This window comes from Lepisma saccharinum, chromosome 26 (assembly GCF_977018435.1).
Source record: "Lepisma saccharinum chromosome 26, izLepSacc3.1, whole genome shotgun sequence".
Classification (NCBI taxonomy): domain Eukaryota; kingdom Metazoa; phylum Arthropoda; class Insecta; order Zygentoma; family Lepismatidae; genus Lepisma; species Lepisma saccharinum.
Window position 1 is genome coordinate 1,761,016 of NC_139254.1, and position 24,734 is coordinate 1,785,749.

At 36.6% G+C, this 24,734-nt stretch overlaps 1 protein-coding gene across 2 annotated transcripts in view; it reads left to right on the plus strand.

Moving 5' to 3' along the window:
* The first annotated feature begins 1,982 nt into the window (after nucleotides 1-1,982).
* The window catches only part of ppk23 (amiloride-sensitive sodium channel pickpocket 23), a 64,376-nt gene continuing 41,624 nt past the window's right edge, over nucleotides 1,983-24,734 (plus strand). For both annotated transcript variants that reach the window (XM_083112816.1, XM_083112817.1), the window contains exons 1-4: nucleotides 1,983-2,418; nucleotides 8,848-9,048; nucleotides 13,301-13,466; nucleotides 22,424-22,572. In XM_083112816.1, the coding sequence (XP_082968942.1) occupies nucleotides 2,252-2,418; nucleotides 8,848-9,048; nucleotides 13,301-13,466; nucleotides 22,424-22,572 (683 nt within the window). In that variant the 5' untranslated portion in view covers nucleotides 1,983-2,251. The remainder of the gene's footprint in view (nucleotides 2,419-8,847; nucleotides 9,049-13,300; nucleotides 13,467-22,423; nucleotides 22,573-24,734) is intronic.

Below are 24,734 nucleotides of genomic sequence, written 5' to 3' on the forward strand. Positions count from 1 at the left end.
AGGCATAGAACGAGTAAATGGGCACCGAGTTACCATATTGCGAGTTATGCCGTGCTCAGTGTTGCCAACTTCACTCATTTGGAACCACGTTTGGCTCTTTCTATTCTCTTGCTTTTCTCCTCAATCACGAATAAAAAGCTCCAAGGAAAGATGTAGCCCTTTTGGTTGTCTTGGGTTTCATGGGATGTTTTGTCCAGTCAGAGGAAATTCCAAACATCCCCTTCTCCCATAGGTGTAATTTGGCGTTGGGCCAGGGGGACACTCTCGCCTCAGGTGTTAAGTAAAAAAAAAAAAAAGGTCTGTGCCACCTATAGAATGGCAGAGACAACACTAGCTTAGGAACTCAACGTGACGTCACGAATGTCTGCAAGTAACAGCATTGCTCGTGAGTCTGAACCCAGCCTTTTTTGTGGAACATGATCTCCGAATTGGAAGATAGTTCAATATTTCTTGACGGTCTCTGTGATTTCAGGCTCAGGATATATATTTGATTTGATTTGAGTTTTGAGTAGACTTTATGCATAAATGAGCTACTCGGGATCGAACCTACAGTTTAAATGCCGTATGTGGCCTAAAAGAGGCTTGCCTTGTTTAACCATACAATAACTTCAGATTCAAGGCTCTCTTTAAGTTTATAAGTTGTGCTTCTTGCAGAAATAAAAGTTTACTGTGTGCTTAAAATTTCCATTGGGCTTGTTAATTTTCCAATAAATGATCAATGTTTTTAAATATATAATTACAGCCGTACGTTAATACACACATTTATTAAGCAAAGTATTTTATGCAAACGTAGCAGTTGATTAGTAAATAGTCATGGACGTTAATTTTATGCGATTGAAAACTTTTCGACTCTGCCCCTCCTCAAAGTTTAGGACCACTACGCTCGTTACCTTCCCCAATCAATTCGTACTCTAACTCTAGGGTACAGATGGACCCACTAGTATTGCTCGGCAAATTGTCCATGACTATTTTCATTAATTTTTCTCTTACATCCTATGTGTTTTTAAGCGATGGATTTTTATGTATGCTGGTGAAGAAGTTGTCAACAGCTTGTTTTGAGTTTTCTTTTAATTCTTGAAGCTCTTATTGGGTCAAATAAAGTGCACGAACATGGTGATGGACAATTTACACCGTAATGCTCATGGATGCCACTGTACAGGGGCATGCTGTAGACCTTGTAGAAAGGATGTATTGAGTCACCTTTGGCAACACTCTTTCAGCATACATTTGCCTTTCCGAGGGACGCTAAAAGTGTCAAATATCCGACAGAGAATCAAGACAATTCTCAAACAATGCGTACACTCAATGATGACGTGGGATTATTTGCTTGGATTTGGTTGATTGATTGATTTGTGTTTTAAGTCCACTTTATGCACAATAAGACTAATCGGGACTGGACCTACAGTTTAAAGTGGGATCTGAATCACTATGTACCTCCACTGGGTTCGAACCCTGGACCCCTTGATTACAAGGCAATGACGCTACCACTGCGCCATCGGGGAGGCCCTATTTGCTTGGACACGTAAAAACCAATTAAAGAAGTATGTTACGTATTGCTCTTGTATAAAACTTTATATAATCTAAAGGTTCAATTTCCAACAAATTTGGTTATAGTTTGTTATCATTTTTAAGGAAGTGTAACATACAATTGTAAAAGGCAAAGTGTTTCTTTTAATCGAATATCTGTAAAATAGGGGGGAAAACTGATAATTTTAATGTAAAACAATTATGTACATTTTATATGTGTATTGTATTAATGCATAAAAGCTGTTAGGTTCAAAATAAAGGAATGAATGAATGAATATGTATTGCTCTGTGTACGACTGTGAGGTATAAATTTTCTGCGCAAAACTCAAGAAATTGTATCTCTTTGCGCAGCCTAAACAGACATTGATTCAAGTTACGAAATTCTGTTATGTCCCTATACATTTGACGTCATATATTTACGGCTCGTCAAGATAGAGAAAAGCCAGTCCGAAACTTTCATAGCGACATAATTATCATTTATCAACAGTCGATCGCCGCCTTAACGATTCGTTTTCTTTTATTGTTTCCCGCATCGAGAAACAATCGACTGTGGCCTTGCTGGACAGTCCACAGCGCGGCGTCCAACGAGTTAGAAGTCTGGAAAGCGATTGCGTCAGTGACAATGACCGCAGCAGTCGTGGGAATGGGTTGAAATTTCTTCGCTTGCGCGGATTCACAAAGCAGGTTGTGCACCCATCGTGTTGAGCTGTTGTAAGTTCTGACCATGGAACGATACACGTATCGTAAAAGGGACCCTTACTCCGATGAGGAGAATCATAAGTTTGAACTTTTGAAAACCAGTTGGAGATTTCAGTACAGGGAGTTCTTCGACAACAGTACCCTCCATGGGGTGAGGTACATCGCCGAAGAAGGGCGACACTTTCTCGAAAGGTAAGATTTCGCTTTAGACAGAAGAGTTTCCTTCAGGGTCAATCCATACCAAACGGTCCAAAAAAAAAAAACCAATTTCATACTCGTCCATTTTTTAAAAAAATAATTTTTTGGTTGATTCAAGGGTAGTTCAAAACAGGCATGGACGTCCAGAAGGGGTGGGGTTGCAATGGGGGCCACGGCCACGACCTAAAATTATATATTTCACACATAATTTAATTTCAGTCGCAGTAATTTATGTTAATTATTATAAGTGCGTTGAAGGAACATGATAATTTCAGACTGAAACAGTATTTTTTGAGGAGGCATGAGTATTGTGGGGGAAAATATGCCTCCTTTGCCCCCCTTGGAAAAATACCTTGCTTGCTTGTTCTTCCTTGGAAAAAATCTTGCGGACGTCCAATGAAAACAGCCATTATTTTTCTAAAACTTGACTTCGTTTGAAAATGGCCATTTGTATTTCATGACTTCCGGCACTTCTTGTCCTTTTCAGACAGTTGCGATAATTAAGATGACTCAGCTAAGAAAAATGACAGAAAGCGGGGTAGAATAATATTGTTTTCAGTACATTTTAAGCTACATTTATGTTGTGTGCCTATTTTTCACCATCTCTGTTGCAAATGGCTGAGATTTAGGGCCAAAACTTATATTCAGTCTTAAACTAAAACTCAAAGTTTAGAATTTTTTAGTAGGGAACTAATGTAATGTCAGAGCTATATTTTTTTAGAGGAAACATATGCATCCAAAGATTTAGCAGAAAATATAAAAGAAATTAAAATATTAAAAAATATATAGCTCTGTTGCATTACTTGCCTACTAAGGAAATCCTAAACTTGGATTTTTCATCAAAATTCAACATCAGTTGAAAAGAAAATTTTTTTTTGAAAAAATGGTGAAGGAACCAGTGCTGATATGGATTGACCCTTTATTGTCTTTGCTAGCATAAATGCTACGTAAATGCTTCCAAAAAATCTTATAGCATTTTTAATAGCAGACAGTACTCTACACAGAAGAATTCATGTAGCATTCCAGTTTGCATTTGCCATTGCGATGCGAAGTGTGCAGAGAACATTCGATAATATATACAACACGAAAACACACCGAGTTACACGGTTTTCATTTCATAGTTAATAAATTTAAAGAGAATGAAAGGTAATTTAATAGAGTAAATGATTGACTTATTGGTTTTCGTTTTTCTGCTACTTTTTGGGTAATCGCAAGGATCAGGATGAGGGATGAAATTGATGCAGAGGCACATATAAAGAACATTCATGCCGCAATTCGAACCCGAAACCATTAGTAACGTAGCAAGAGAGGAAATGGTTAGTTAATTAATGAGACAAGCGTGTATATAAACTGAAACTGCACAAACATTTTTTTTCTTGTAATAGTAAGTAACAACAATGAACCTCACTTATACTTATATATTGAGATATTTCTATCCATGAGCCTGTGGCCGGTGTTTACAATTGAAAAATAACCGGGGCTTTTTTCTGGCGGTACGCAAAGGTACGTCGTACCGGCATCTTTTTATAGGAGAGTAATTTGTATTTTAGGAATAGGAGTTCGTGTAACTACATGAATGAACGGTCATTTATGAACATACCACAATATTTTGAGCACGTGGGTGGCCACAGATAATTTTCTTTCAAGGAGTTATCAAAATTAAATAGATGCAGCCTTAGTTTACACACATTAACATGTTTATGTCATGCTTGCTAGGTCCATACCTATTTTTTTTTTTTTTTTTTTGCTACATCCTAGACGTATCCTATTTAGAGATCTTTTCGTTTCATGTACACAGCACCCCTCTACTGATATTCTATAGGACCTATATTCCTTTTCCGGAATGTCTGGAGTAAGAGAACGCGAACTCGTCCTGGGCGCACGTTGCGCGTGTGTGCGTCGTCCAATGAACGCGCGGAGGGGAGGTGTCGCGCGGGAGGGGGCCACTCGACTAGCCAATCGCTCCCTTCCCCACCTAGTCTGGCCCCGCCCACAAGCTTTCGCCTCTGCGCGTCGCTACTCCAGATATTCCGGAAAAGTTGTATAAAAATGCCTAAATGAACTATAAATTCCAATAAACGCCTAAAAGCCCTATTTTGACTTGAAAAACGGCTTTTTAACCTTATGCGTAACTTTAAAAATAACATTTTAAAGCCCATTTTATGCACAGATAGGCTAATCGGGACTGAACCTACAGTTTAAAGTGAGACCCGAACCACTATATGCCTCCACCGGGTGTGATACTGGCACTTCATCTACAGTTTAAAATGGGATTCTAACCAGTATGTGCCTCCAACGAATATTGAACCTGCGACCTCTTCGTTCCAAGGCGACGGCGTTGCCAATGCGTCCCGGGGAGAACCAAACCTGCCTTGGGAATCAGCAACAGTAGCGTTTGTGACGTTTGCGACATAGAGAAAAGGTTCTCCATGGACACTTCTGGGTTGTAACGATCACATTGAAGTTAATAGGATTGTTACAACACAGAATTGTCCGTGACTGTACAAGCGCCCACTCACGGACGCCTGGATGAACTCCACCACTGAGAACATTGAAAAGTATATGGTGCTGCAATGTTCCAAAATATGATAAAGTTTTTATATCAGACAAATTGTATGTCTTTTTATTTGCACTAAAATAAGTAACTTTTGTATGTAAATTGCATCTAAACCAGTTATTTCATGAAATTATTACTAATTAATAATTATGCCTCCCTTTTTTAGCTCCTAGAAATCCGTCCCCTAGTCATGATAAAACGGGTCCCGGGTTCGATACCCGGTGGAAGCACATTGTGGTTCTGATTCCACTTTAAACTGTAGGTCCAGTCCCGATTAGCCTTACTGTGCACAAAGTGAACTTAAAGCACCAACTCAAACAAAACCAAACCAAAACCTAGTCATGATAAAGTCCCTGGTCCTAGTCATGAGCAGTGTTGCCACATGAAGGGAAATTTCCCTTTTGCAGGGAAATTTGGACCGAAAATTTATCCAAAAGGGAAAAGGGAATTTCGATGAAAAATGCCACAATTTCAGGGAAATTTTATGACATCTGACTACATTATAAGCTCCAGTTTCATATCCACATTTTCATTTTTTCTGTTCCTTCTTATTTCTGCTCCCTTGAATACAAGCCTGTATCTACTTCTATTCCATTTAAATTTATTGTACGTCGCTTTTCTGTATCTTCGGATAATTGTATCGATAAGAATTAACAAGTTATTGGATTCCTGACCAGGATTCAATCCTGGGGCATCTGACCAGGAAGCGATGAAACTGACATGTATGTGAACATTTTGTTTCATTTTTTATTCATACGAGCATGGACCAACGGAAATATTACTACTACTGTTGCTACTAATAGGGCACTCCTAATAATAATTATTATTATTATATTTGTTTAGGTGAAGGGAAAAATTGGTCCTAAAAGGGAAATTTTGCCCCTTGGGAAGGGAAATTGTGCCCTCAGATTGTGGCAACACTGGTCATGAGAATGGAGTGCTTTATAGAGAAGAAAATAAGGGCGACAACACAGACGAGCACGCAGAAAAAGAGAGAGAGAAGCGAAGGAGTAAAAGAAGCCAGAAAGTGAGAGAAAAGGGGAAAACAGAGACAAATAGAATACGATTGAGATAAAGAATAGAGGGGAGGGAAAGAAAGATAGAATCAAGAGAGAGAGAGAGAGAATAGAAAAGTGAAAGAGGGATAAAAAGGGAAATGTGGAAGAAAAACAGGCTGGAAGGAGATAGAGAGAGAAAGAATACGGTCGAAACAAACAGAAAACGGAGAGATACAAATGCAAATCGTGAAACGATTTTGTTTTGAAAGCAATATACAGGGTGGCTCAAAAAGTCACTTAACACCCTCGGTACAAGGCCACTGCAGCGCGCAACATGGAAATGGTGATGACCAATCTTTGCCAGGCTAAGGGGGAACCACATTGAGGCCACCCGCGCGGTCGGCGGCCATCTTGATGTCCGCCATCTTGAATTCAACTTCAGAATTTTTAATGGGAAGGGGGTGATATGATATATCAAATCAGACTAGAATTTCACGAGGAATGAAATGGTGAAGGTTTTTTTTTAATGTATCTTTAACCAGTAAAAAGTTATGACTGAATTCTTGTACCAATTTGCTCCTTTTCGAGGTGTTAGAAAAATGCCTTAAAATTTGTTTAGCGCATCGGTAACGCATCGAGATCAAAGTGACGTCTAGGGAGAGAAGTTCGCATGCCATTGCACAAGATTTTGATTGGATACATCAATGTGGTTCCCCCTTGGCCTGATAACGATTGGTCATCACCATTTCCATGTTGCGCGCTGCAGTGGCCTTGTACCGGGGGTGTAAGGGCCTCCCCGATGGCGCAGTGGTAGCGTCGTCGCCTTGTAATCAAGGGGTCCCGGGTTCGATACTCGGTGGAGGCACAAGTGGTTCGGATCCCACTTTAAACTGTAGGTCCAGTCCCGATTAGCCTTACTGTGCATAAAGTGGACTTAAAACACCAACTCAACTCTGTACCGGGGATGTTAAGTGACTTTTTGAGCCACCCTGTAGAATATCATAATAGATATTATGTAACGTTATGTAACCATTTCGGTCTCAATACGTTGAAAGACAGAAGATTTTCATCTAATACTTTTACTTGAAGACAAGGTTGGCTATGGTCTGAGCTGTTAGAGAAAATAAACTTCTAGGTAACACCGTTTACAGCGACGAACAGGACACCTTTCTGCACGTCATTCTCAAAGTTAAACATACCCAAAAACAATCCAATAGTAAGAGTTGAGGAATCGTTTAATGAGTTATTCCTAGTGCATGATTTGGACATATTTTTCGATTCATATGATGTTACTAGTGGCAAAATTCTGTAAAACTTTATATTTTACTAGACTTGACTGTAAGTGAGTTTTATCTGTATTTATATTAAGTTGTTACATTATTAAAATTTAACATTATTTTATGTAACATTAACATCATTATTAACACTATTTACATTATCTTGGTGTATACTATATTCAACACAACAGGACTTCGGCCCTGTGGTAAGTATTATACATCCCTCTTCTGTCACACAGAATACAGTATATGAGCTGAATGTCGTCATTATTATTGTTATTATTAGATATTTTAATATACTTATATATTTCCACACATTTCATCATATATTTCAGCGATTTCTTCTCCACATTATGTTTTGCCTACATAGAAATCCTGGCCTTACTCAGAGGCGCAATCACGATATTTTGGTGGGGGGGGGGCAAGTACGAGGATAACGTACCAATAATAATTATAATAATAATAATTATTATTACTATTATTATAAGTGGTACGTGGTAGTACTGTAGTATCAAAGACGTTATTATCCTTGTAATTTACGCAAAGAGAGGCTAAAGAATTTGTGTTGGAAGAAACCATTTGAATTATTTTTCTTCAAAACGATCAATTTTACATTAACATTAAACAAGCACACCCACTGTATTTTTGAAAAGCAGCAAATGCATGATGAGTGCATTTTGAATATAATTATTTTAGTACATAAACATGTATAACTTTCATGTACAACATATGTTTCACATATATGCAACATGGAGCGACGTATAATGAGAAAATACATATGCAACAGGTTAACACTAAATTGTGTACGCATTCAAAGTTTCTTTAATACATATATACACAACATATATTATTTAAATACATTGCATAATCAATTCATCCAACTCATAAGAAACCAAGAGCAAAAATTAAATAAATTTTCTCTCAAATGTGCACGCTCCATTTCCTCAAAAACATGCATTTAAGACAAAATCAATTAAGAGAAGTCGTACTTCTCTCTCTGGTAATTTGCAATGCATTACACAAAATAATTAAATTGGGAACGAAACGAGAAAGAACATTTTTAGATCCAATTTTTTGCAAACTGAAATCAATATTGATTTAATAGGGATGAAATAATTTCACGGGGCGCCATGGCATTATCTTTTTTACAACTTTTTTGATTTAGATCGTTCGGCGTCCAGGGCTGACTCCCGCCGCCCCCTAGCTACGGCTCTTAACTTGATGAGACTGTAAGAAAAGTAGATAATGCGAGCGAAACGAGCAAGAAAATTTTACGAAATGATTTTTTATTTGCAGAAATCGAGGGAGGCAATTGTCCCTCTGTGCCCCCCTGCAGGTGCCCTTGGCTGTCAATGTTTGACCCCACCCCCCTCCTGTGGCTGCGCCACCGCTTTACTGATAAAACACGATCTATAATGAGGTAGCGTCGCCGCCTTGTAATCAAGGGGTCCACGGATCGATACCCGGTGGACGCACATAGTGGTTCGGATCCTGTAGGTCCAGTCCCGATTAGCCTTACTGTGCATAAAGTGGACTTAAAACACCAACTCAACAACAACGATGTCTAATGACTTCGTTTTCCTCTTTCAAGGTTCATGTGGTTCTGTTTTTGTGCCATCGGAGCAACAGCCACATCAATCATCATTGTGTCGCTTTGGGAGAAGTTCCAGACGAACCCCACCATCACTGGCTTGGACACTGACTTTCACAACTGGGACGTCGTGTTCCCGGGCATCACAGTCTGCACGGAGTACCCAGTCAGCCAAGAACGTATGGAGGCCTATATTGCCAAGTAAGTAAAAAGCTTGTCAAAGTTTGTCTGGCCAATCGGGGCTAAACCTAAAGTTTTAAGTGGGATATACTCGTATATGTGAACCGCGGTGCAATGTGACTCCATTGGAATTCGAGTCCCTGATTACCCAGACGCAGGGTGGATATAAATCATGATTTTTATTTTTTAAATATTTTTTGTTGATCTTGATTAAAATCGGATTTTATTTATTTAAATCGATTATTTTATTTTAAAAAAAACACGCTTAAAATTGCTTGCATGGTTTTTGGTTCCATACATATAGATAGATATATGTTTCTTGTAGAAAGGCTTCTTCTAGTAAACTGCTCTGTAAAATATTTGAACAGTTAGATAATAGCAAATAAAAAAATTTATGTTAGCTAATATACATTTTTCTGTTCCTGACACTGTACAGTGGGATCCGTGAGTATTACCGTGCAAATTGTCCATCACGATGTTCGAGCACTTTATCCGACCCAATAAGAGCTTCAAGAATTAAAAGAAAAATCAAAACAAGCTGCAGAAAACTTCTGCACCAGCATACATAAAAATACATCGCTTAAAAACAAATAGGATGTAAGAGAAAAGTTAATGAAAATAGTCATGGACAATTTGCTTGGTATACCCATGGATGCCACTGTACCTACTATGGAATTGTTTGTTGAGTGTATTAATGAAACTGTAGTAATTTCAGTAACATTTCTTCCAGTGATAATAAAATATTCTCGATGTACTCTAAAATTATAACTTAAAATTTCCTTAAATATTTTTAAAGACTTTGTAGATGAATTTTGGATTTGTTTAATGGTAGTTTGAAAAATAGCAGCTGCCATGTTTGTTTACAGTTTAATGATAATGACGGTTTAACATGATTAGTATTTTGTATATTATTCCATACAAAATGTTTGCTATTTTTGCCTATAAAAATTATATTAATTTTAAATGTGTGTTTACATTACCTTTCGCATGAGCTTCACACCATCAGTACATGTACTTTATGTACTATCTTAGAGCCTAATAAACACTATTCAATGATTACATAATTTCACCAAAAGTGACTCTGATATATACCAAATTTTTATGTACGTTATTCTATAAATAATTTATTTAATGTGATTTGAATCAGGCCTCCTTGCTCAGAAGTAAGGGGTGCATTCCGTTGTCACGAGTGGGACACACAGAATACATTTTTGCCATTCAACGAACTATTCTATTGATAGTTCAGCAACACTTTTTAAAGCTTCCGTGCAATGAAATATGAAACTAAACACTGTTGATTATAGCTATAAGTGAACAATTTTGTGTCATGGGTGGGACAGATAAAACACTGCCTCTTTACTTAATGTCTTTATTTTAATTTCTGTGAATTGTCAAATGATGGAAAATAAATTATTTAAGACAAAGAGCGAAGGTCATTGACCTTTGGCCTTTGAATATTCTAGGAAGGGGATTGCTTTTTGGTGTCGCGAGTGAGACACAATACAAAACAAAAGCAAATCAAAATGTTAAAATAAACTGAGTCGCTTTATTTTACTTCGCTTTTTGTGCCACTTTTGGCTAATTTGCGAAGATGGGGATGAGCGATGATGTGATGAAATTGATGAATGGACACTCACAAACATCCATGCCCAGGCCAGGATTCGAACCCGGAACCCGTAGCGTCGTAGCGCGATGTGCTAACCACTCCGCCACGGGGCCGGCAAAAAAGTTAAAATAAACTAACAATATGTAAAATGCCTTGAATCTTTTAACTTAACTATGTATATATAATATAATACACACACACACACACACACACACATATATATATATATATATATATATATATATATATATAAAATAATACTTTATAATTTTTATCAAATGACAATTTTAGATTGTTGAATTACAAGATAGAATAAATTAAAAAATTAAAATAAAAGATACAGCATTGCATTTATTTTTAAAGACTGAGATTCTAGGGCACTTTCTCATGGAATTCCCCCCCCCCCAAATATTTATATGCGAGGGTAATTCAAAAAGTAAAGTCAAAACTCCAAACGGAAGTTTCACGGTGCCATCTGTCCGTAAAAGTGCAACTAATACCACTGTTTCTCGTCTATACGCATCTATCAGCAGAAACGTTACTTACAACGTTGCGCAGTGGGATACATAAGTATTACTCCGCAAATTGTCCACTAGTATTTTCATTAATTTTTATCTTGCATCCTACGTGTTGTTAAGGACTGGAGTTTTACGTATGATCGTTCAAAGGCTGCCAGCAGCTTTTTTTTACTGTTTCAATTTTGAAACTTGCATTGGGTAAAATAACGAGAAGAAACATGGTGATGGACAATTTGCTTGATAATATTTATGCATCCCACTCTTTCATGTGATCGATTTAGTTATTTAGAACAAAATCCACGCCCGAAGACTGATAAGCAGGCGAGCAGGAACATTTTGAAATTGCGAACCACGAATAACAATTTCAAAATGGCAAATTTGTGAAATATTACATGCAAAAACTACAAAAATGAAAGCAAAATCAAATTAGCGTTTGAGTTTGTTCATCCCAGGGCTTAAAGTTAACCGGAAAGCAACGGAACTCCGTTTCGGCGAATTGGTTTGGTGCCGGAAGTCAGTTCTTGCTGTGACGTAAGACACCGATTTTATTTGCATAATATACTATACAAAAGTCCATTCTTTGTCACATTAATTCTTGATAAAGTTCTTGTTCTAAATTTGTCTCCTTTCCGGTTCGTAAATTTAGAAAAGTTATATATTTATTTTTGGTGCAATAATAATAATGATAATAATAATAATAATAATAATAATAATAATCTATATATTTTCTGGCGGTACGCAATGATATGCCATTTGATTGATATTTTTTATTTTACTTCTCTTTTCTGCTACTCTTGGCTAATCGCGAAGATGAAGTTCAGTGATGATATGCTGAAAGTGATAAAGGGCACTCACAATGGACAACCATGCCCATTCAGGGATTCGACCCCTAGTGTCGTAACACGCTGCTATGGAGAGCGGCGCAATCATATGCCGTACCGGAATCACTTTATTATGAGAATAGAACTAAAAACATTTTGTTCTAATGAAGAAAATGTGTGTGTGTGTGTGTGTCTACATGGACGCACCTTCTTTTATGGGCATTGCACAGTATTTAGGGTAGTTCTTACGATGAATACAATACTAAATAATAATAACAAACTTGAAGAGTACCGAAACCTTCCTTGCTAGAAAAACACTGATGATGATGATGATTAATAATAATAAAAAAACTGCTGTTTTAATATGTATTTATAACAATTACATTACTGTTATTAGTATAATAACTTTAGTATGTTAACATTGTACAAATTTGACATGATGGTGTATCTGGCCATTTTTTAATTATTAGAGTAGAAGATCTTGTTTTAAAATCTTGAAATTTAATGTTACTATCAATGTATTATTCTACATCGTACATATTTTATATATACAATTTTCTAATTTTTTTACTAGACTTAGTGCTGTATTAGGTCATATAGCTACTGTGCTCAGCACTTAAAACTATTATTATTATTATTATTATTATTAGTGCTGGTAGTAGTAGTAATAGTTGCAGCAGCAGAAGCAGTATTTTGAATTTGAGTTTGTGTTTTAAGTCCACTTTATGCACAGAAGGGTAATCGGAAATGGACATATATGTGCCTCCACCGGGTATCGAACCCGGGAACTCTTGATTACAAGGCGACGACGTAACCACTACGCTATCGGGGAGGTCCAGCAGCAGTAGTAATAGTAGTAGTAACAACAGCGGCAGCAGTAGCAGTAGTACTGTAGTAACAGCAGCAGTAATACTCATGTATATTAATTTGTGGTTAGCGTTCCGACTATTAACTGAAACCACTTTAAGCATTGAAAAGCCCTCGAACCAATAACAATAATAATATTTTATTGCCATTAAGCTTGTACTGTAGGTACAGCAATATACAACGTCAAGAAACAAAATATATGTGAAATACATTGTAAGATAACAGAGACACAATTGTGTTTTTTTTGCACTATAATACAATATTTTTAATTTTAAAAAAGTCGTGTATTGAGCAAAATGGTGCAGCAAGAAACCAGTCATACAGTTAGTTTAAATATATTCACAGGCATATTTATAACATCAAGAGGTAGCTTATTATGTATGATATTGGTTTACCATTAGTTGTAAAAAATAGCCATGCCCAAGTTGACAGTATGTCTTACCGTAGTTGTTCCTTTGTAGGAAGTGGCCGGACGCGAGCAATGACACGTTGCAAGAGTACAGAGATTTCGTCACTCAAGTGGCCAACTTGTCTTACTTCAACCTTCACGAGTTTCAAAAGTTCGACGAGAACAAAGTCAAGGCCCTAAAACTTCCGGAGGACAACCTCAAGGAGATTCTGTACGAGGTGAGTGACTACCTTTTTATTTATTTATTTGCATTACATTGCATTTTACTTCGCTTTTTGTTGATTGATTGATTGATTTAAAATTGTTTGGGTGCGTCGGCACTTAAGGCCATTTTGCACCCTTCTATGTATACGGGGAAATAGACCCTTATCTAAAATTCTGACTCAAAATTAAAAAAAGGTGTGTAAATAGCCCCTTAGGAAAAAATAAAAGTGCAGGTTGTAAAAAGACCTGCACGATACAAACACAACACATTAAAAAAAAAAAAAAAAAGCTTTTTGTGCCACTTTTGGCTAATTTGCGAAGATAGGGATGAGTGATGATATGATGAAATTGATGAAAGGACGCTCACAAACATCCATGCCCAGACAACCGCAACAATTCTTATTTATTGTGTATGCCCAGTGGCGTGCCCAAGAGGGGGTTGGTGGGGGTTATAAACCCCCTTTGGTCCAGTATTACTAAAAATATAACGCCAAAGGCAGTCAAATATAGCAAAATGAGGACTGTCTACTTAAAATATGTACACATAACACCTCCCTTTCGAAAATCCTGGGCACGCCGCTGCGTGGGATTTTTAAAAGTGTTACCGGTTATTAGTAGGACATTTAACGGAGGAGCCGTAAGACTTGGGCGCCTCCCCACCTCATCCCCCCCCCCCCACAATGTCTTCCAATTAGTTCATATAATATTAATCTGGTACGTCTGCAATTCAATACTAGATTTTGATAAAGTTATTAATCAGGAAAAAATGTTGACATAAGGACTGAAGTGAAATCTCAAACATTGGTTGTTGACCCAATAATACGTAATTTGATGCTTACAGAAACATCGAAGGCTACTTATAGAGCAGATCAATCCGACGACTCTTCTTTGAAAATAGTTATATGATCCTGGGGTCCCGGGTTCGAATCCTGGCTTGGGCATGGACGTTTGTGATGTATATTCATCAATTTCATCATATCATTGGTGTTGCCCACGAGACGAGACTTTGGCCTGTCTCGTCTCTTGGAAATGCTGTCTCGTCTCGAAAATATTCGTTTGTCTCGGGACACATGGTCAATCTCGTCTCGTCTCGAATTTTTAAAAGCCGGTCCCGTCTCGTCCCGTGGACAACACTACATATCATCACTCATCCCCATCTTCGCAAATTAGCCAAAAGTGGCACAAGCGAAGCAAAATTAATCAAATCAAATCAAAAAAAAGTTCTATGATGCTGTCATAAAGTGAAATTTTTCATTTGAATTTGAATTTTTGGGTGCGTCATGGTCATGGTCCATGTTATCCACACCTGAATTCCACACATTTTTTTCACCCGAAAATAGAGTACATGGCCAACAAAAAAGTTTCGACAACTGCGCACATCCATATAACCACGGATAGTCGTTATACCACGAAACATTGAAATGTCGGTCATATCCAGCAGACGACTTGGTTTTTAAATCGTTCAAAATAGGCTTTGGCCTCCCTTTCCCCACAATTTCGCTTTTTTCTGCCAAAGAACGAACAGAAAGATTGCTTCAAAATATCTTCTATCGCACAATTACACACACTGTTCAGATAGGATGAACCCGCCACCTCGGAACTCGGAGCAAGCTCCATTTCGCTTGTTAATTAATTCTTAATTAAGAAATTCTGACCATGATTCTCAGCTTATTAAGGTAAACGTAATAGAAGACAAGCGGAATCATAAACCACGCGTAAAATTCAGAGTTATTAGACCTACAAACAATGATGAGAACATTTCAAAATTCAGAAACGCGCTTAAATCAGAAACATGGGATTTTATAAACAATATGGCTGTAAACGTAAACGCGAAATTCGAAAAATTTCTTGATACTGTAAGATACCATTTTAATAAATGTTTTCCCATAAAAAAAGCACGAGTTCACAACAAAACCAATTGCCTATGGATAACCAAGGAAATTAAAAATCTTAGCAAATTAAAACGATCATTGCATAAACAGAGTAAATATGCAAACAGCCCTACCCTTAAAGATCATTACAAACAGTTCAACAAAAATTACAAGAAAACATTAAAACATTGCAAACAGTTGTATGTTGATAAAAAGTTGAATAATTCAGAAAACAAAACTGCAGAACTATGGAAAATAGTTAATCATATAACAGGTAAAAAAAACGACCACGAATCAAGATATCATATTAGAAGCAGGTAATGTAATAGAGACAGATCCTCAAAAAATAGCTAATACTTTTAATAATTATTTTGTTAATGTAGCACTTAACCTGCAACGTAACATCAGCGTAACGGACACATACAAAGAAAAGTTAAATAACGTGAAAAGATCTTTCACGCATTCTTTTTATATGACCCCTACTACAGACGAAGAAATTTCCAACATAATTCGAAATATGAAAAACAAAAAGTCAACAGGGCTAGATTCAATGCCGATTAACGTGATCAAAGAGATTTGCATGTACATTAACGAGCCTTTGGCTAAATTAATTAACGAGTGTATGGAAAATGGTAGCTTTCCAGATTGTCTAAAAATATCAAAAGTAATACCCTTATATAAGAAAGGAAATAAAACAAAAATTGAAAACTATAGACCAATTTCCTTATTGTCAATTTTTTCAAAAATTTTCGAAAAATTAATTTATAATAGGATAATAAAGTATGCAGAAGATAAAAGGATACTCATAAAGCAACAAAATGGGTTTGTGAAATCGAAAACAACAAAAAATTCAATTTTTTATGTAATTGATAATATTCTTTCCGCCATAAACAAAACGTATTCTGTTGTTGGAATTTTTTGTGATTTATCAAAAGCGTTTGACTGTGTGAATCATCACATACTACTAGAGAAATTAAAATACTACGGAATCCGCGGTCTATCAAATAAATTAATAGAATCCTATTTATCGAATAGAAAACAGAGCGTTGCAATAAATAGCTTATCCAATAATGGGACGCAAACAACATATTACTCCTAATTGAAAGATGTGGTTATTGGAATCCCTCAAGGATCGATACTAGGACCCCTATTGTTTTTATTGTTCATAAATGATCTTCCAGCAAATGTTGAAACTGCCCAAGTTACTCTTTTTGCTGATGATACTACGGCTTTGGTAGATTCTGTTAACGATGTAACATTAATTCAAAAAACGGAAGAAGCTCTTACTGAACTACAAAGCTGGTTTTCAGCAAACAAACTTTCTATGAACAACGAAAAAACTAATATAATAAAATTTGGTGTATCTAGAGCCAAAAACTCTTCTATTAAGCAAGATAATTTCACAGTAGGGCATCTATTTCTCAAACTTCGAAAGTATTTTGAGGTATGGTATCCAATTTTGGGGGAACTCGGCTCAATCGCAGAGGATTTTTAAAATTCAAAAAAGAGCATTGCGTATTTTGGCAAATGCACACAAAACTGATACATGTAAACCTCTTTTCAAAAAATTCCGTATATTAACACTTCCAAGTTTGTACATACTTGAAACACTTACTTTCATACACGAAACACAATCGAACTATCCAAAGAACATAGACACTCACAATTACAATACCAGACAAAAAGATAACTTCCACATTCCCAAAGTGCGGCTAACTGCATACCAAACGGGACCTTTTTACTCAGGCATCCAGTTATACAATATATTACCAAAAAGTTACAAAAATTTTGAAAGATCCACAATCTTTAAAAGTAAAGTGAAAAAATTGTTATTGGAATACACATTATATTCAGTTCAAGAATTTCAAGAATTAAATAACTTTATAAAATAAATGTAGATTGTATACACTAGATAATATGTACTTTTACAGCACTAGTTCACTTCAAAAATAATTTGTCAGTCTATGTTTTACTATTATATTATGTTATATTATAAAAAAATCTGCCAAATTGATATATATATATGTATATGTATATATTATGTGCGATGTCAACATGTTGTATTTTGTAATGTACATGCACCAATGCCCCTCAGGGGTACTTTCGGTGTGAAAATTGTTCAATAAACTCAATAAACTCAATAGACAATGCCCGAAAACAACATAAAGACGAAAGACACCACTCACAAAACTCGCACTGCACAGTCCCTCCCACAAACCGTTGTTTACTTTTGTAACACGTGAAGCACCCTCCTTGCCCTCTCCCCTCTCAGCATCGGCGCTTCCCCAATATTTCCTTCGGAACCTGCAAGAAGTCCAGTTCTACTACTGTTGCCATCTTAGTTCTTTTGAAACCAGATTTGCCCAAATCGCGAAACTTTTCGTTTCAAATAAGACGTATGTAGAGTAGATGTAGTCTTCATCTGTTTCCTAACTACTCCCACTCACATGTTTCGCTAAATCCACTGAAATCTCATTTCTGACACCACTATTATTTCATATATTTTACGTCCCTTGCTACCTTTAAGGCTTTCGCTTTATAGGATAATCGTGACGATGAGAATGCATGGTGAATTATTGAAATAAAATTATTATTTCTTTGTGTATGTAATTATTAATTTTTATAATTATGTAAGTAAAATAATAACAACAAACATTGAAATAACCATTTCTTGCTGAGTATCGAACCTGCGACACCTGACAATTCAGAGCGTGCTAAGATAACAATAGGGAAATTATGCTTGTAAGTAATGTTTTCACCCAACAACAGTTCTATCACCTCAAAAAAATTATTGCATTCCTGCGACAACGTATGTCAATCTCAATCGGCCCTTTCAACAATTATCACAAATTCCTGTAACCGAAGTAATATTATATGTGTGAAATATAGAATTTTAGGTTGCCATTTTTAGAAGGACAGCTGACCCCTTGACCGTACCCTCTCCTCTCCTTCTCGCCCATGATGTCGAAGAAGGACAAAGAGGACTTTCGTAATCGCTGATATTTAGAGTAAATACAAAATATCTTTTGGTAGTTTGCTTTTCACCCAGTGTGATTTGATTTTTTTAAATTTTGATTTGGCGATTTAAGTCCACTTCATTCACAGTAATGCTAATCGGGACAGTTTAAAGTGGGATCCGAACCACTTATGCCTCCACCGGGTACCAAACCCGGGATCCCTTGATTACAAGGCGGCGACGTTACCACTGCGCCATCGTTCCCCAGTGTGACTGGATACCTTCGGAGTAAGATAGACCCGATTAGGCGACTTAGCTCTTTTTTGTCAATTGAATATGGCAACACTGATCTGTATCCGGTAAGGATCACCGGCAACTGTGACGGCTAAACAGGCATACCATAAACCCTCCTCCTCCTCCCGCGGTCAGTCTTTGCCGCAACGCGAAGTCTTCCTTGCGTGGGCTCAGGGCCCTTTCCTCATGTTGCCTGTGGAGGGTACCGGATCAGTCCTCCTCTTCGCTTTTGCCGGTGTCAGAAAAAATGTCAGTCTGCACTGTTTACTTTACGACAATATTACCAGTTTATGTACGTAATAATATTTTAAAAATATAAAAAATTATAATTAAAAATATATTTTACTCATTTTGGTACCAATATATTACCTAGTATATTCTACAATTATACATTTTTATTCAATATATGTAATTATTGCACATGTCTTTGTACTTGTATGGTGAATTACAAACGAAAAATCCCGATTGGTGAATGTGATTATTTGCAGGGATGTCTACCTTGTGGGAGGCGTTTTTTCGCAGGCTGCGCCATCGAGATTTTGGGGGGGATTTTGTCCATTTCAAATAATATAAAATTCAACATTTATATATTTTTCCAAAATATATGTAAAAATTTTACACCTTAAATGCACTATATTTAATCCATTAGATGAAGAAAAGAAAGTATTTAAGGTTGATTGATTGATTGATTTAGTTTATTTTACTTCGCGTTTTGTGCCTCTTGGCTAATTTGCGAAGATGGGGATTAGTGATGAAATGATGAAATTGATGAATGGACATTCACAAACAACCAAGCCCAACCGGGATTCGAACCCGGGACCCTTGGCGTCGCAGCGCGATGTGCTAACCACTCGGCCACAGGGTCGGGCGAAAGTATTTAAGGGTATTGCCACAGATTATTACCGAAAGTATTATTACCGAAAGGGGGGGGGGTATCCAATTCTTACATATTAGGCCTTAATTGACACGTGGGTTCTGGGGATGGGATTCTGAAGTAAACGTTGGGTGGGGGGGACAGTATCCAACTCTAGGTCTTAGATTATGGTGAGTATTTTAGTTAGAGGGGGATTGACCATTAAATTAAGGGATATATAATTCGTGTGTATGACTATTATCTTAGACTGTTGCAGAAATTCTGGTGTGGAGACTGAGAATTATTTTTTGGAAGGAGTCAATATCAATAGTAAGTCTAAAATTGGCATGGAAATTTTGGTGGTAGGATTGAGTATTAAATTTAAAGGGGGAGATAGGAAGCTCTTGATAAAGTGCTAAATCTTAGATTGTCAAGGGATTTGTGTAGTGGAGAGAGAGTTCGAAAATTAAATTTTTGATACTGTATTTAGCGATATGGTGTCCACACGTTTTCGACCCCAAACGAGCCCGCCGCAACCGAATTGCGCACACTTTAGATCCAGAATTGCGCACAAATCTCGCTGACATGTTTTGGCACAGATTTTGATCGAACGTTGCCACTTTGATAGCTTTAAAGTCTGTGCGCAAAACTGTTTTTTTTCTTTAGACAAGAAGAGAGATAGAAATTAGAAATAAAATAGTAAATCATACCAATTTACTCAAACTCAAAAGTTATGTTAGGTTAAAGACTGCAAAAACACGTGTAAGTCCACATGCACACACACAAACAAACACAACAGAAGTGAGAACGGCTTGAGAACATTTTACATCTCACAACATCGCCTCATTTTTTTGTGCCCAATCCTGTACATTGTGACAGCTTGTCAACGGCTTATCAGATACCACTGATAAAACCGGAAAAGTGTGCGCAATCCGGCTGTAGCCCCAACGAGCCAAAAGAAAAGCTGGATTAGACTAAATATATGGGAATTTTAAGAAAGTATTGACACCCCATTAAGTTAATATTCTTGAAAGCCTGCTTTCGCTTCGCTCGCAATTATGTTTTCCCGAAATGCGTGTTTGGCGTTTTGCTGAGATGAATGTGAATTTTTATACTATAGCTGCATTACAAGACATAAGCGCTCGATATTCATTAATAACATCACTTCTTAAAATATAATACTTAGTGTTGGTATACTGCTTAAATTAAAGCAGTTGCATCATTTGGAACAAAAATATATCGAATCGCCATTTCTAACTTCTTGTCACTGGTAAATATTACTTTAACCAGTTAAATTTGCACTGAAGATAAAATCCACGTAATTATTGTTATGGGATACTAAAATAATTATATTTACCTCAAGAAAACGGGGCAGGTGAGTTCTTTGAAAGAGGAACCGTGTTATATTGTCGCACTGAGCTTAAGAATTTCTAGCTAGGGTTCGGTAATGTTTCGTGAAACAATAATTGAATCGGTCATACAGCTGGAGTATGATATTTGGTTTGCCAAGGTTGAATGATGACCAAGGCAAAATTTATTGTATAAAAAATATACACTAAAAACGTAACATATCCACCCTCTAACAGGGTCTTCGTCAGACGAATATTCACAATAAATTGATGAAATATCCAACCATCATCTTATATATACACTCCCAGTACAGGGTCCATACACAAAACAACATGAAGGGGCCAGTCCTTATCTGAGAACATTTCCTGTCAGGAGTTCCTGAGAGTGGAATATCTTGACACTACCTGACAGGTGAGAGTCTGTGCCTTATCAACTCCTTCACTTATCTTCTTTCCTCCTTCCCTCCTTTTTTTCTATCTTCGTTATTCTTCCTTCTTCTTTCCTCCTTCCTTTCTCTCATCCTTTCCACTCTTTCTAACAGTCATTTCCATTCTTTGTTGATTTTCAGCCCCTCCCATTCCCGTTCATAATTTGTTCTTCTCCTTCTTTATCTATTTCCTTCGCCCCTTTCCACTTCCTCGCCAGTCCTCTCTTCTCCCTGCCTTATTAACATGGAAACAAGGCTTAAACTTTTAATTATGGTTTAATTGAGACGACAGAAAGGAACATATCTTTCATATCTCAATCAGTTTCATATGTGAGCCGAAAACCTTCAAATTACTCAGGTTTTTAAAAAATGTTATCATGATATTTCTCTTTTTGTTTCTGCCTGAATTTCACTGCACCGATGAAAATCATCTTCATGGGGTAAAACCATAGGCGTAGCTACGGGGTGTGCCGGGTGTGCCTAGGCACACCCTAATGGGCTGCTTTTCAAAGAGAATTAAAGACAGATATTTCAATAAGAGAGAAAATAAGCGACAGTTTGTAAGAAGTTGAAAATGTCATTACTTGGTACAAACGTGTGCATTATCGCTGATGAAACGGGTGTTTATAGATTTTCGATTTTTTGATGTCATTGGAGAAAGAAGATATTTACTGCATTCTACTCTGTACTTCTATACCTGTCACAAGCTGCACGTGTGAGAGAGCTTTCTCCAAGCTTTCCCAAGTTAAAACTAAATTAAGAGCAACTCAGATGCAGGGTACATTGGAAGCCCTGCTCTTGCTATTTGTGGAACAGGAAAAAGCTTCGTCTATTTATGTAAATGAAGTTAGTGATGGGTTTATGAACATTGTACATCTTGACAGACGTCTCTTGTTATAGATGACGTGTATTTTGATGTAGTATTTGTTTGTAACATTTATGAACATTTTGTGTGTGTGTAATTTCTATGAAATTTGATTTTCTTCTAGGCTACTACATACATTCAGAAATTTTCAACACTGTCATTTAGTGAATTTATATTCCTTTACAAGCATTAGTGCTGTTAAAGAGCCAAGTGATTGTGTTGCAAAATATGCTATTAAAAGGTACAAGACCGCATTTTTTTTCTTTGTGCACACCCAAATATAAAGTTCTAGCTACGCCTATGGGTAAAACTGCTGCATGGCGGATTTTGATGTCTTCCTTGTCCTTTTCTGCAGGTGGTTGAACGCTGTGATGATCTGTACGTGGACTGTGTGTGGAAGGGGAAGGAACAAAACAGCTGCTGCGAACACTTCGTCCCGATGTTCACAGAGAACGGGTTCTGCTTCAGCTTCAATGCCAAATTCTCGCAGGATAAGTGGCCGTGGTAAGTACAGTCCTCTTTTTAATCATAAATTATAAAAGGAAGGGTCGAAAAGTAATAAGTCGTATATATATATATATGGGCCTCGCGAGTATAGTTTGTACAGGGTACTCGCGTTTCCTAACTGCCGCCCTAACACACATACATACACACACACACACACACACACTTCTTCTTATAAGGCGCTACAGCTCTTTATGGGCTTTGGCCTGCTCAATTACATCCTTCCATTCTTCTCTACTCAACACACATTTCTTCCAGTTCTGTGTCTTCAGTTTTCTTATGTCATTTCTGACATCGTCTATCCATCTGGTTTTGGGCCTTCCTTGTGATCTTGTAGCAATAGGTCTCCAATTGTAAATTTGTTTCACAATTCTTTCTTCGGGCATTCTTTCAATATGATCCAACCAGCTCAATCTTTGTGTTTTGATAAATCTTCTTATATTCTTACTCTTTATTAATGTTTCAAGCTCTTCGTTTGTTTTTATTCGCCATATATTATTAGATTGTCTCGTTGGGCCATATATTTTCCTTAATATCTTTCTTTCAAATATCATTAGTTTTCGAATTATATCTTCTTTCAGCACCCAGGTTTCACAGCCATATGTAACCACAGGTCTTATTATGGATTTAGACAGCTTTAATTTTATTGTTCTGGAAACTAGTTTTGATTGGAATATCCTCTTATTCGCATAAAATGTTCTATTTCCAGCTGCAATCCTTTCTTTAATTTCTTCTTCGATTTCATTGTTTCCATTTACTATTGACCCGAGATATTTAAATGACTGTACCTGCTCTATGTGCATTGTATCTATATCCTCTTTTTGTTGTTGGCTTTTTCTTCTTGTACATCTCATATACTTTGTCTTTTTTTCGTTCAATATTAGTCCATATTTCATTGCCTGTTGCTTTAGTTTCACTAGTGAGTCCACCATTGATTGCTTAGTTCTTGTAGTAATTACTATATCGTCTGCATATGCACAGATCTGTCTTAATCTTGTTGAAATGTTTCCTCTGATTTCCAACTTCTGAATCATTTCATCCATGACTATGCTAAATAAAGTTGCTGATAATGGGTCTCCTTGTTTTACTCCTCTATTTATTGCAAATTTCTGACTAAAATCATTGTTTCCTTTTACTACTGCTGTAGTGTTTTGTAATGTCAACTTTATTAATCTTATTAGTTTGTTTGGGACATTAATTTTCTTTAGACATGTAGGAATTATATTTCTATTTACTGAGTCAAATGCTTGCATAAAATCTATAAATATGTTATGCAATTCAATATTATATTCATAACATTTTTCATATATTTGTCGCAGTATGAATATATTATCAACTGTAGATCTATTTGGTCTAAATCCCATTTGATATTCACCAAATTTGTTTTCTGTAATTTCAGAGATTCTATTTTGTAGAAGAATTGCAAAGATTTTGTATGCGACATTCAGAAGCGTAATTGGTCTGTAGTTATTACACTGCAACCTGTCTCCTTTTTTAAAGATTGGGCAAATGATACCATGTAGCCATTCTTGTGGCATTTCCTCTTTATTCCATATGTTGAGTATCAAATTATAAATTTTATTCCTTATCATATATCCTCCGTGTCTTATCAGTTCTGCTGTGATATTATCTGAACCAGGTGACTTATTCATTTTTAAGGATTTTATGATTTTATTTACCTCCTCATATGTTGGTATTGGAATTTCAGTATCATTTTCCAATTTTTCGGGTATTTCATCTTCAGACGGTAAGTGTTCCCAATTTAATAATTCCTGAAAGTACTCTCTCCAACGGAGTAATACTTTTTCTTTCTCAGATATTACTTCTCCAGATGCATCTTTACATAATGAAGTTGCGTGAGTGTAGTTCCTTACATGAGATGTCACAGCCTTAAAAAAATTTCTTGAATCCTTTCTTCTATGGTATTCCTCAATCTCTTTGATTCTATCATTTATCCATTCTTTTTTCTTCTTTCTGCATACATTGTTGGCAATTCTCCTTTTATTCTCATATTCTTCACAATTTGCCCTTGTGTGTCTCTGTAAACATCTTTGTCGTGCAGCATTTTTCTGATTTATTACCATTTTACATTCATTATCCCACCATTCATTCCTTGGTTTACCATCTTGCTTTTGTATTACTTCAGTTGCTGTTTTCAGAAT